Source organism: Leucopleurus acutus (genome assembly GCF_964270905.1).
Source record: "Leucopleurus acutus genome assembly, chromosome: 17".
Classification (NCBI taxonomy): Eukaryota; Metazoa; Chordata; class Mammalia; order Artiodactyla; family Delphinidae; genus Leucopleurus; species Leucopleurus acutus.
Window position 1 is genome coordinate 17,865,036 of NC_139159.1, and position 13,552 is coordinate 17,878,587.

At 34.2% G+C, this 13,552-nt stretch overlaps 1 protein-coding gene across 6 annotated transcripts in view; it reads right to left on the reverse strand.

The window, feature by feature from the left end:
* The window catches only part of STAU2 (staufen double-stranded RNA binding protein 2), a 308,588-nt gene that overhangs the window by 274,048 nt on the left and 20,988 nt on the right, over positions 1-13,552 (reverse strand). For 3 of the 6 annotated variants that reach the window (XM_082859010.1, XM_082859014.1, XM_082859009.1), the window contains exon 3: positions 3,355-3,485. The exons of 2 other annotated variants lie outside the window; for them this stretch is intronic. In XM_082859010.1, the coding sequence (XP_082715136.1) occupies positions 3,355-3,468 (114 nt within the window). In that variant the 5' untranslated portion in view covers positions 3,469-3,485. Of the gene's footprint in view, positions 1-3,354; positions 3,501-13,552 lie in introns of all 6 variants that reach the window. One more of the 6 variants, XM_082859011.1, reaches the window with a different exon arrangement.

Consider the following 13,552-nt stretch of genomic DNA (forward strand, 5'->3'; position numbering starts at 1 on the left):
TCACGTTAATATAAAGTGTAACAAATTACTTCAGAGTTCAATTAAAAAGTGAGTATAAAAACAAAAGGGGACAAGGCAAACATTAAAATATTTTTTATTTAGGGCTTCCCTGGTGGCGCAGTGGATAAGAATCTGCCTGCCAATGCAGGGGACACAGGTTCGATCCCTGGTCCAGGAAGATCCCACATGCCGCGGAGCAACTAAACCCATGCACCACAAATACTGAGTCTACACTCTAGAGCCCGCGAGCCACAACTACTGAAGCTCACGTGCCATGGCTACTGAAGCCCACATGTCTAGACCCGGTGCTCCGCAACAAGAGAAGCCACAGCAATGAGAAGCCCGAGCACCACAACAAAGAGTAGCCCCCGCTCACCGCAACTAGAGAAAGCCTGCGCGCAGCAACGAAGACCCAACGCAGCCAAAAATAAATAAATAAATAATTTCTTAAATATATATATATCTTTTATTTAATAGTCACACATCAAAAGTTGTACAAGTTGTTCACATTCTGTAAGACTCAATGGAGGAAAGAGGAAAGCATGTAGATAGATCACTACCTCCCATGAAGTATGTATAAGAAGACAATTCTACACCACCCTGAAGACATTAATCTCTATCCTGTGTTTCTCAACTCTGGATGCACATCTGGGTCATTTGAGAGCTTTAAAAAAATCCTGATGTCTAGGCTTCATCCAAGACCAATTAAATTAGAATTTCTGGGAGTGAGACTCAGGCATAAGTATTTTTTAAAGCTCCCTTGGTGATTCCAATGAATAGCCAAGGCTGAAAACCACTACTGTAAGTGTGTGTGTGTGTATGTGTGTGTGTGTGTGTGTGTGTGTGTGTGTGTATAAAATATATATGTATATATATGGAAATTGCCATATAACTGGTTAATGTCCCAAGAAAATTAATGAGTTGGGCCTAGGTTTAAATTTTTCATGCCAGAGATAATCATTTATTTCATTAAAATACAGTTTATATCTCACTTAAAACCACTGGTAGACATGCATAAATGCAAAGGACTTTGCTTTCCACAAAAAGGATCCAGACCTAGCCAATTAATATTAACAATAATTATTAATTAATATTACTTAGACTCATAAATACTATCTTTCATTAAAGAATATGCTAAGTATTCTAGTACTCACTCTTTAAAAACGAGCAACAGGCTAAATGGTGTGGTCTATGACCAAAACACCCAGAGCAGTAGGTGTAGGTTGTCAAAGGGATCTCTAGATCTCCTTAAAACCCAAAGGAATCTGGGACTGTCTAGAAAAAAGAATGTGGACCACAACAAACCTGGTGCATTAGAAGGGGAATTTAATGACACAGAAGAAACTTAAGGGAGAGGAGGGGAGAGAAAGCTGGAGGAATGACCTTGAAAAGGTGAGAAGGGTTGGGATTTAGTACAGAAATAGAGGGGTTGGCCTCTACAAGTCGTTCATCCGTAACTCAGAAGAGAAGCAGAGTTGGGATTTGGGTTGGGATTTTGCTAAGCATGTACTAACCAAGGGGGGAAGAGAGTTGAGGGTACATACAAAGCATATGGAATTTAAGCTAGATAAACATGTGAGGACTGAGGGAAGTAAGAAATAGTAAAACGGTGGTGGAATCAATGGATCTGTGGTGTGAAAGGACTATTGAAGTCAGACCACTAGAGGGAATGAAGTAGGTGTCAGAGATGAATGAATGCTTGAGATTGTAATTATGCAGGCTCTTGCAGTTATTGGTAATGAAAAAAATCAAGAATGTGATCACAGGAATGAGTGGCTGAAGGAGAGTGGAAGACAACATAATTGGAGACATGCAAGAAACTGAAATGTCAGCATGTTGGAACAACCATCATTTAGACAATGATATCATCAAAAATTAAAACAGGATGAGTATTGTAGAGAGTGAAAGTGAGCCGTGAGAAATGTGATGGAATCACCCAGAGGTCAGCAAACGACTACCGTGATGTTACACTGGGGGTCAGTCTATTAACATGAAATTCAAACCTGGGGGTCTATCTCAAGGAAGAACACCTGGAATTGGCCATGAGAAGCAAAGAGGACACATACTACAGGAACCATGAACTGCAGAAGAATAAAATATTTCTTACCCTAAATAAGCTCAGTCTCATACAATAATAATGACCAACAAATACCATGGTACCACAGCACAGTAATGACTACAACTAAGAAAGTCGGAACCTGCTGGAGGCCCAGCGGAAGGAGCAGAGAAGTATCACAAAGGTTTGAGAGACGTGAGATGTGTGTTCAAACCTGACAGATGTGAAAAAACACGAGACATTATAAGAAATGAAAACAGTTCAACATGATTAAGGGCAGAAAGAATGAGTATGAAATAGATATGATTAACGGGAATGGAAGAGGATCAGGGTATAAGACTAGACAGGTAGACCAAGGCCACTACCTTCTTCTCTGAACAAAAAATACTATGAACAAATTAAAGTGCTGCCCAGAAATCCTTCATAAAAGCCTCTAATATGGAATAAAATTGATGGATTTCAGTTTCATCTTATTTTCCTTACTTTGAAGGAGATGCTAGAAATAATAATCCTGTGCTTTATGAAGATTAACCAACTTTTAGAGAATCAATTGCTTCCACACTGTATACAAAAATTTATAATCATCATCATAATCTCCAATATCCAAGATTAAAAATGTGCCAAGGAAATTTGTGCACGACTGAGTTTTTAAAAACAGATTAATAGAGCTCAAACATAAATGCATCAGTCATAGATTTCTTTGCAACATGTATACGTAAAAACATATATGTATGAGGCTATATAAAAATATAAATCAATTTTCCACTTAAAAGAATATTATAACTGAATACATAGATAACAACAAAACTGGTATATACAAATTTTATAAATGGTGAATCTTAAAATTAAAAATCATATTGGAAAAGACATCTCACTAAGTAACGTTGTTGTATTTTACTCTGTATCCATTTTTCTGTTCGCAGTTACTATGTCATGGAAAAAGCACAGTACTTGGGAGCCACAGAATACGTGTTCAAGCGCTGGCACTGGCACTCATGAACTGTAAAGCAAGTTACTAAACTTTTCCGTGCCTGAGTTTCTTAAAAGGAAATCAAAAATCCATGTCTCGTGTGGTTTCATTAAGGTTTTTATGAAGTACTGTCTCTGAAAGAGCTCTGTAAACCATAATGAGCTATAAAATTGTTTAGTTACAGAGTGCAAAATATTTCTGATAGAGAACTAAGAGCCTTTACGCCATCCACTACCCCCTCCCCCCAAAAAAGCACAATTAAAACCTGAGATGATAAATCTGATAGACTTTGATAAGCATGTCTCACCACCTCTCTTCAAAACCTTACCTTCGAATGAGCAGGCCCTCTTTCTTTCAGAAGTTTATACTGGGGTTGGACTCTATTGAAACGGGCTAACTCATTTACCAGACACATTGGAGTTTTCTCTTTGGGGTTTGCCATTTTATCTTGGAGAGAAGCTGTAAATAAAAAGGCTGTAAAGTTTTTGTGAAGAACGACTTTACAAAATGGAAGAAAAACTAGTTTTGAATTTTTTAGATTGAAATCAGATTGTATATTTGGATTAAATTATTTTCATGAATTTTATACAAAAATTTCAAATCACCTGAAGTCTTCCATTACATGCAACAGAAATATGTATCACATTTTAAACAGTAAATTAAGGTAACTTTTTTTCCTAAGTACCTAAATTGCTCTCTATACATATATATGATAACAGCATGCTTAAAGATTTAAAACAATATAAGATTATAATTTTTAATTGATCCTGTAACTTTCCTTTCCTCTCAAGAAATTTTAGCACAAACACATAATTCTTATTCTTATTGCTATGAAACTAAATTTTATCTGCTTTTTCATCATTGGATCTTTCTTTTTTTCCTTCTCATTCTGAAGGAACATATTAATTGAAAAAGCTCTAGACTTGGGAATCAAGTCCTAAGTTTAATTACTAGCTCTCCCAACTACTGTGTTTTAGTAACTTTTTCTTTTTTTTAATGGAACTTTGAAAAGAAATAGAAAGAATAATTTAACAAATGACCATGCCCTTATCACCCAGAACTGAAATTAACACTTTCTATGTTTGCTTTGTCTTACTTTTAAAAAAAAACCAAAAAAAGAAAAAACAGTATTACATTCCAGTTAAGTTCCCTTTATCTTTTCCAGAAACGACCACTATGTGAATTTAAAATATATCCCTCCAGGATATTCTAAAATACATTTGTATGAATGCATGCATATCCATGAAAAAATACACAGTATTGATATATGTAGTTTTAGAGTTCACATAAATAGTAATACAATAAACATATCATTTTCACTATTTTCTTCACTCTTCATTATGCTTTAGAGAGTTAACTTACATAGATCCAGTGCATTACTTTTAACTGCTGTATAATTTCCATCACAACATTTTATCATAAATTTTTTAATCTTCTCCCTACTGATAGTAGACATTTAGGTTGTTTCCAATTCTTCACTCTTACAAATTAAAACACGCTAGCAAACAGCACTCAGAAGGAACGTACCAAATTACCTTCCCCTGGCAGCATGAGAATTACTATTTCCCTTCAACCTTGAAAACACGCAGCATAGTCAGATATTTTAATCTCTGACAATCTGATGTCTGACAAAACTTTGTTTTTGATCATTTGGCTTTCCTCTTCTGGGAACTGCTTCTGTCCTTTTTTCTATTGATTATTTTATGCATAATATCAATCTTTTATGGTTTGGGCCTTTTCTGCCTCAAGAAATCCTTCCCTAACCTGAAATGTCTTAATAATTTTTACTTAAATTTACTAAGCCTACTATTCTTTATCTATAAAATAAGGGCAATAATCTATCCTACTTAACTAACTCACAGATTGTTATAAGGTTAAGATTCTTAAATGCATGGTACTTTAAATTCTACCACAATTATTATTACAGCTTCAGAATATTTTCCTAACACTACAGTATTTTATCCTATATTTTTCCTTCATCTCATTTACAGACATATTTAACTGCTTTTTAGTTTTTCTTTCATCTCCCATGAATCAATGTTAAAAAACACTTTAAAACCCAAGCATAAAACATGCAAATGGATTACTTCCTGCTCAATTAAACTGCAGTCACAATACATAGGGAATACTTTAAATAAATGGAAATAGCTGATTTTAGGAACTTCATCTATAAACTTTCTATGGCAAGGTTTAATGTAGAAAATAGTATTCTTTTTAATACTTTTAATTAACTTTTTAATACCCTCTACAGGACTAATAATTTGGTATAATAACTTGATCACAATCATTATGATTAAGAAATTATTTTATAACAATACTACACAAATACCTAATAAGGCATAAGTTTAAAAAAAGAATCTAAGCAATCAACTGTAGGACCGATACAGCTGACAGCTAACTCTACAATTAAACCATTCTAAGTGGCTTACAAACCAAAAGTAAATAAATAAATAAACCTAGCAATTATTACTTTTTGGAACAGCACAAAAAAGGCAAAGAATATTAGTCAAGAGAGGTTGAAGAAATCTGCATCTTACTTATTCCATTGTATATCATTCAAATAAACATTTTATAAACTGTACCAGAAAGTCAGTCATTACATAAAATATAAGGTGACCTGGTACTATGATCAATTTTGGCCCTTGCATACCATGGCATTAAATACTCAAGTACAGTAGACAACACAGCTACCTGAATATCAAAAAGCAAAAGAAGAATGAAAATGAGAAAATACTGAAGTCTAGTAAAAATGAGTCAATTCTGCATAACACTAAAACAGCATTTATACTGCTACTATAACAATTTTCATAACTTAGTAATGCTGCATATTCATCTATTATGATGGAAAAAATATTAGGAGCATAGCAAGAACAATGTGACATAAAATATAACAATTTTATATTTTACAGTATAAAACTTAATAGCCTAGGATTTAAATATGTTTAAATGTCATTAAAATGATAAGTTTACAGCTCTGTAAACTTGGTAAGAAAATCTGATCTAAATTCTTTAAAGGAAAGTGCTAATAACATGGTATTAAACTTATATTCCATTAATTCTAACTTTCTGCTTCATAAAAATAACATGAATCCAATAATGGACTCATGGAATCCATTAAGGAAATCCCACAATGGATTTAATGTGTCATTTAAGTTTTGGTATGAAAGGTGTGCAAAATACATGTAAGATCTCACTTCGATAAAACTTTATAACTAAAACCCAAACATTTAAAGTTGGTAAATTTAAAAATAATTAGTTCTAGTTCATATGTTTTATTTTACAAAATGATTAAAATTTTATTTTCCATAGTTGTTCCTCTATTCAATCTGAAATCTTATTAACTACTTGACAGAGATCAATGGTAGAGCAGTAATATCAAAATTAAACCAAAATTTTGACAAAATATCTACAAAATTACAAAACAAATTGGTCTATAAAAATTGGGATCTATCGGGCTTCCCCGGTGGCACAGTGGTTGAGAGTCTGCCTGCCGATGCAGGGGACACGGGTTCGTGCCCCGGTCTGGGAAGATCCCACGTGCTGCGGAGCGGCTGCGCCCGTGAGCCATGGCCGCTGAGTCTGCGCGTCCGGAGCCTTTGCTCCGCAACGGGAGAGGCCACAACAGTGAGAGGCCCGCGTACCGCAAAAAAAAAAAAAAAAAAAAAAAATTTGGGATCTATCAACTTAATCTATATATTACTTTTTAGAAAAGTCAACAAGTACAAAAAGTGAGAAATATGTACACTGTTGCATAAGTATACATTTTCAAGAGACTTAAGAATGTCCTCAATGAAGCTATTTTGAAACAGGCTTCAAGTCAATTTGGTGGCTGGAATAGTAGATACCTACTTAGAAGTAAATAAAATTAATGATAATGAATTTCACAATTCTAAAACTTTGCTTTTGAGAGAACAAATGCCATCTATTTAAGAACCTGTTTTGGATATCTCTGCCACTGACTGATATCTATGTAACCTTGAGAAAGTACTCAAATCTCACTTTCCTGGACAGTAAAACAGAAATAATAGTTGTTTTCATATTAGGGGACTATGGTATTGGTTGAATGAAATGACGTAAGATACTGTTAACAATAAGAATGCATTATTATTCTGCTTATAAGTAATCTGTTAAAGCACACTATCATCAAATATGCATACACAGATACTTTATAAACTTTTTCCATGGCTTCCTAAGCTAAAATATTCTGAGTTAAAATGTTCGTTAGGATAAGTTGATTTCATTCATACAAATATACTTAATATTCTATAAAAAGCAGGTATTTGTTATTATTTTTTCGACTTACTGTAACATATTAAGTTTGTTTCCACTGAAAAATCCCCAAGTGTGATATAAATTATATTTAAGATTTCTCATATTTTTGTTAGGGAATATTCTACCTTTATTGATATAAAATTTGTTTACATGTAACTCTCCATAACTTTGATACGTAACACTGGTAAAATAGCTTTTCATAATAACAGGATCTGCACGCTCAGCAAAACAGAGACATAAATCTTTTGTGATAGATTGTTTTTATATCTTTATAAAATGTCCTGGACTCTGTGGGACTTGAATCTTCAAAACGAACCAAGATAATGCAGTTCACAGTTTTCAATTAACAGGCAAAATCCCTGTTCCAAAGGAGCTCAGAGTCTGGTAGAAAAACAGACACATACAAGAAACAACTACACTAAACTACAACATGAGAAGTTCTATAATAAGCCTGTTAGAAGGGACTCCTTAGGTGAACGGGGTGTTGAAAGGTACGTTTCAAGAGGTGCTGATTAGATTAGTTAAGGAAAGTAGGCATTCACCAAGTTAGCAAGGAAGAAAGAAAGACAGTCCAGGCTTTTCCAGAACACACATGCAGGAGAAAGCACAATAAACACATCACATTCTGGCAAATTCAAGTAGATCATTAGCAGACTATAAATGCAGAATAGGATATAGCAGAAAAAACTGTGTGACCAGAATCCACCAAAACACCAAGTTTCCTAAGCCAGAACTTAGAGTAGCAACATTTTTAAGGTAGTTAAATCACGGCCAGAGCTGTTGCTAGTAAATCATAGTCTACCTCACCTGCCGAGCCAAGTCTCTCCACAGAAGAATCCGTTTCCATCCCTGGTCCCAGAAAATGACTTGGACACAGTTTCTATGTCTCTTTGCTGGCTCCCCTTTCCCTATTCCCTGCTATTGGAAGGGACTCTTCCTAATTCCCAAGTAAAATAAAAAGAAAGAAAACAGAGTCAAAAAAGCAAGGAATTTACCTTCCACAGGTTCTTGCCTTCTAGCAGAAATATAACTGTCTGTCCATAGTTGTAACTAAAACAACCCTTATAACTTCAAATTAGACCATAACCTAAGGTGGTCCAAGCAAAATCACCACCCAAGGATCAAACTGCTCTATTGTAATTGTCTGTTAATTAAGAAAAATTAAAGTTCCTATCTCATATAGACACAAAAATAAATTCCAAAAGTATTCAAATGCAGAATATAAAAATATGACAAAAGCACAAGAAAACTTGGCTAAATATCTGTCATAAACCTGTAACATAGAAGGCTTTTCTAGATAAGAAACCTAAAAGGCATAATGGGATAAATTGACAGATTTAACAACACAAAAAATGTAAAACCTCTATAGAGCAGAACACACCATGAATGACACTAAAAAATGTCAACAAACTAGGGAAGAAATACTTGTAATGTGAAGAAAAACTGAAGAGGATAAAAATAAAATCCATAAAATATGAAGATGACATAAATCAATTTTTTAAAAAAATCCAACAGAAAAAAATGCAAAATCAATTCATATAATGTATTGAGTAAACACCTGTTCAAAAAGCTAGTGTTTAAAGAAATAAAAATTTGAATTCCAATGAGATATAATTTACCCCATGAGACTGATAAAATGAAAAAAAATCAGATAAGTATTGACAAGGATGTGTGAAAATGGGTGCAAATTCTATCGATACAAACATAAATAAGTACAAATTTTTTGGCGGGCAATCTGGGAATATTGATTAAAGTTTTTCAATTGCATCTATCTTTAAAACAGAAATTGTACGTCTAGGTAATTCATACTGCAGGAAGACTCGCCTAAGATACACAATGACAACCTACATAGTAAGACTGTAATTGCAAGAGCTATAAACAACCTAAATATTATCCATCAATAATTGACTGGCTACCTAAGCTACAATGAAGTATGCAGCTTTGAAAAAAGAATGATGTAGTGACATGGGAAAACATTACAAAATGTTGAATGAAAAAAGCTGTAACAGCTCATTGTCTAATCTTATTTTTATTTTCTTTAAATCAAACATGTGCATGCATTAAAGAAGCGGGACTGGCAGCAGGGGGGTGTTCACTTTCTGCTTTGAAGTACTGCATTGTTTTACCTTTTTGTTTTTACTTTTTTTGAATATGCATAACTTTTATACCTAAAAAAGTATTCTACAGAGCCATACCAAATGTTGTAAACAGTTTACAGTGTTAAGTGTTAAGACTGTTGTCCTTTCTAAAGTATATACCAAGGTTCTGACAGAAAGAAGATGCCCAAGGACCTGATTCAAAGCAGACCATAGTGTCATGCCTACAATCTCTGACTTTTCCAAGTGAAGCCACCTTGGGATTTAAACACTGCTAAAACATAGTATGGCCTTACCAACATTTGGCACGGTCAGTCTCCTTAACTCTAGCCATTCTAATAGGTGTGTAATGGTCAGTCTCCTTAACTCTAGCCATTCTAATAGGTGTGTAATGGTATCTCATTGTGGTTTTAATTAGCATTTCCCTCAAAACTAATAATGTTGAGCATCTTTTCATTTGTTTATATGTTATCTACATTTATATATATATGAAGTACGGTGTCTATCTAAATATTCTTAATTAGGTCATTTCTTTTTTTTTATTGTTTTATCTGAAGAGTTCTTTGTATATTCTAAATACAAGTCATTAATCAGGAATATGCTTGGCAAAAAATTTTTCCCAGTATGTGGCATCGCTTTCCTTTTTTTTTTTTTTTACATCTTTATTGGAGTATAATTGCTTTACAATGGTGTGTTAGTTTCTGCTTTATAACAGACTGAATCAGTTATACATATACGTATGTCCCCATCTCTTCCCTCTTGCGTCTCCCTCCCTCCCACCCTCCCTATCCCACCCCTTCACGCGGTCACAAAGCACTGAGCTGATCTCCCTGTGCTATGCGGCTGCTTCCCACTAGCTAGCTATTTTACGTTTGGTAGTGTATATATGTCCATGCCTCTCTCTCGCTTTGTCACATCTTACCCTTCCCCCTCCCCATATCCTCAAGTCCATTCTCTAGTAGGTGTGGCGTCTCTTTTCATTCTCTTACCAGAGTCTTTCAAAGAGCAGACTTTAATTTTAATAATGTCTAATGTATCAATTTGTTCAGTTATAGATTATGCTTTTGATGTTGTATCTAAGAAATCATTACCTACCTGAGGTCTCAAAGATTTTCTCCTGTGTTTTCTTCTAGAAGCTTTAGGTTGCAAAGTTAGGTCTCTGAACCATTTTGAATTAATTTTTCTACATGGTGCAAAGTATAGATTAAATTTCATTTTTTGTATATTGATATCCAATGTTCAAGCACTATTGGTGGAAATGGCTATATTTTTCCCACTGTATTGCTTTTGTGGGTTTGTCAAAAATCAGTTATCTATATGTAAGTGTGTTTATTTCTGGACTACCTATTCTGTTTCATTGATCTGTTTGTCCATTTTTATGCAAATGCAATTTTTACCATAGCTTTATAAAAATTCTTGAAATTAGGCAGTGTTGGCTCCCCAATACTGTTCTTTTTCAAAGTTGTTTTAGATATTCTAAGTTCTTGCAATTCCATGTGAAATTATTTTAGGCAAAAATGCCTTCAAGGATTAGAATAGAATTCCCCTGAATTTACAGATTAATGTGGTGAAATTTTAACAAAGTTGAGCCTTCCAACCTGCGTACATAACATATAGTCAATTCTCATTATTGAGATGATGATATCTCAATGATAGCTATGTTTTTAATGTTCCTGCAAACAGTAAACTATCAAATACTGAATCACTGCTTCTGAGGAAATAAAAGGTTAGGTTCCGGTAAGCCCTTGGTCATAACATTTTTTGTTAGTCAATTAATAAATAACACTGTTTTATGTGTGTTTCTGGCTAAAATCCCTAACTTAATATATACTGTTGAATCACTAATACTGAACTCACAACGGTAACTCCTGCCTGAATGAAGTTTATCTAAACACATACATCTTACCCTAAGGCATATCACAGCCTTCCTGTGCTTAGGGACACTACAAAGCACTTCAGCACTATGCCTGGGGGCCATTTTAAACAGCCAAATCACCAACAAAAAGCACAAAAATGTGAAAAATGTGGCACTAAATAAACCCTAGAAAAGGACGCTTGCTTATTGCAGGAGAACTGAAACAAGAAAGCAGAGTGTCACCGTGTTCAGCCTCAGTTCAGATTGCGCACAAAGGGCGACTCAAATTTTTCACCGCTCTGCAGGTGTCAGCAAATGATCACAAAAGCGTTGCAAGTATTATTTGGGGGTTACATATAAATTTTAGCGAATAGACCAATTCACAAATACAGAATACATGAATAATGAGGATCAAATGGATCTCTCAATTTACTTAGGTATCCTTTCATTTCAGCAGTATTTTATATTACTGAACATAAATATTCTTTTAACTTACTTTGTTGTATTTATCCATATATGTATTTCATATTTTTGATACTGTTGTAAATGGGTTTTTTTCAGATTGTTCCTTGCTAATGTACAGAAGTACAACCAATTTTTGCATATTGATCTTGTATCCTTCAATCTTACTATACTGATTCATTAGATCTAGTAGAAGTCCATCAAATTTTCTCCATAGAAAATCAGGTAATCTGTGAATTAGGACAGTTTTATTCCTTTCTTTGCAACGTGAATACCATGTATTTCCTTTTCTTGCCCTACTGCACTAGCTACAACCTCCAGGACAATGCTGAATAGGACTGATGAAAGTAGACATCTCTAACTTGTTGCTAATTTTAGAAAAAAAGTGTCCAATCTTTCCACCAATAAGTACAATATCAGCCAACAAAGCTTGTCATGGATGCCCATTTTCATACTGAGGAAGTTCATTTCTATTCCTGGTTTACTGAAGGCTTTTTTAAAAATCAGGAATGGTTACTGGATTGGTCAAATGATTTTTCTGCATCTATTGAAATGACTGTGTGCATGTTTCCTTGAATTTCTATTAGTTTTTGCTTCATTTGTTTTGAGCTTAGGTACGTAAGTATTTAGCATTGGTATGTCCTCTTAATTAACTGATCCCTTTATTGTTATGAAATGATCTTATTTTTACCAGGTAATAAATATTCCTTGCTCTCAAATCTATTTTGATATTAATAAAACCAAGTTTTATTAAAGAAACTCCAAGTTTCTTTCAACTAAGTTAGCATGTTATATCTTTTTCATTATTTTTAACCTATTTGTGTTTATAGTTACTATTTCTTACAGGCAAATATATGCTTGGGTCTTGCTTTTTAATCCAATTTCAGCCTTTAAATTGGGACGTTTAAACTATTTACTTTTTTAAGAATATCAAACGCTACACAAATTTATGTGTCATAATTTGTACATCTTCTCTGTATCATTCCAATTTTAATATATGTGCTGCTGAAGCAACACTAGACTATCTACATTTAATGTGATTATACATATCATTAGGTTTGAGCCTATCATCCTGCTATTTATTTTATATTTTTCCCATCTGGTCTTTGTTCCCTTCATCTTTTCATGGTTTCTGCTGAATTATTTTGTATATTCAATTCTATCTACTTTTTTTGGCTTATTAGTTATAACTTTTTGTTTTGCTCTTTTACTGGCTGCTTTAGAGTTTATTATATATACCGTTAACTTATCATAGTCTACCTTTATATTATACCACCTAATCAAGGGCATTAGAATCTTTAATAACATCCTTCCCTTTCTCCCTCAACCTTCAAGCTACTGTTATTATGCATTGTAATTTTATGTAAAAGCCACACAGTACCTTCATATTTTTGCTTTAAACAATAAATTACCTTTTAGAAAGATTAATTTTAAAAAAACTTAGACATTTACCCAAGTAATTACCATTTCTGCTTTTTGCATCTTTTTCATTTTCCTGCTGCTTGAAGGACATTTTGTTTTGTTTTGTTTTGTTTTTGTTTTTGTTTTTTGCGGTACGCGGGCCTCTCACTGTTGTGGCCTCTCCCGTCATGGAGCACAGGCTCCAGACGCACAGGCTCAGCGGCCATGGCTCACGGGCCCAGCCACTCTGCGGCATGTGGGATCTTCCCAGACCGGGGCACGAACCCGTGTCCCCTGCATGGGCAGGCGGACTCTCAACCACTGCGCCACCAGGGAAGCCCCTGAAGGACATTCTTTATAATTTTTCTTGTAGTGGGGGAGTACTGAGTAAGGAATTTGCATAGACATTTCTCCAATAATGATATACAAACAGCCGACAA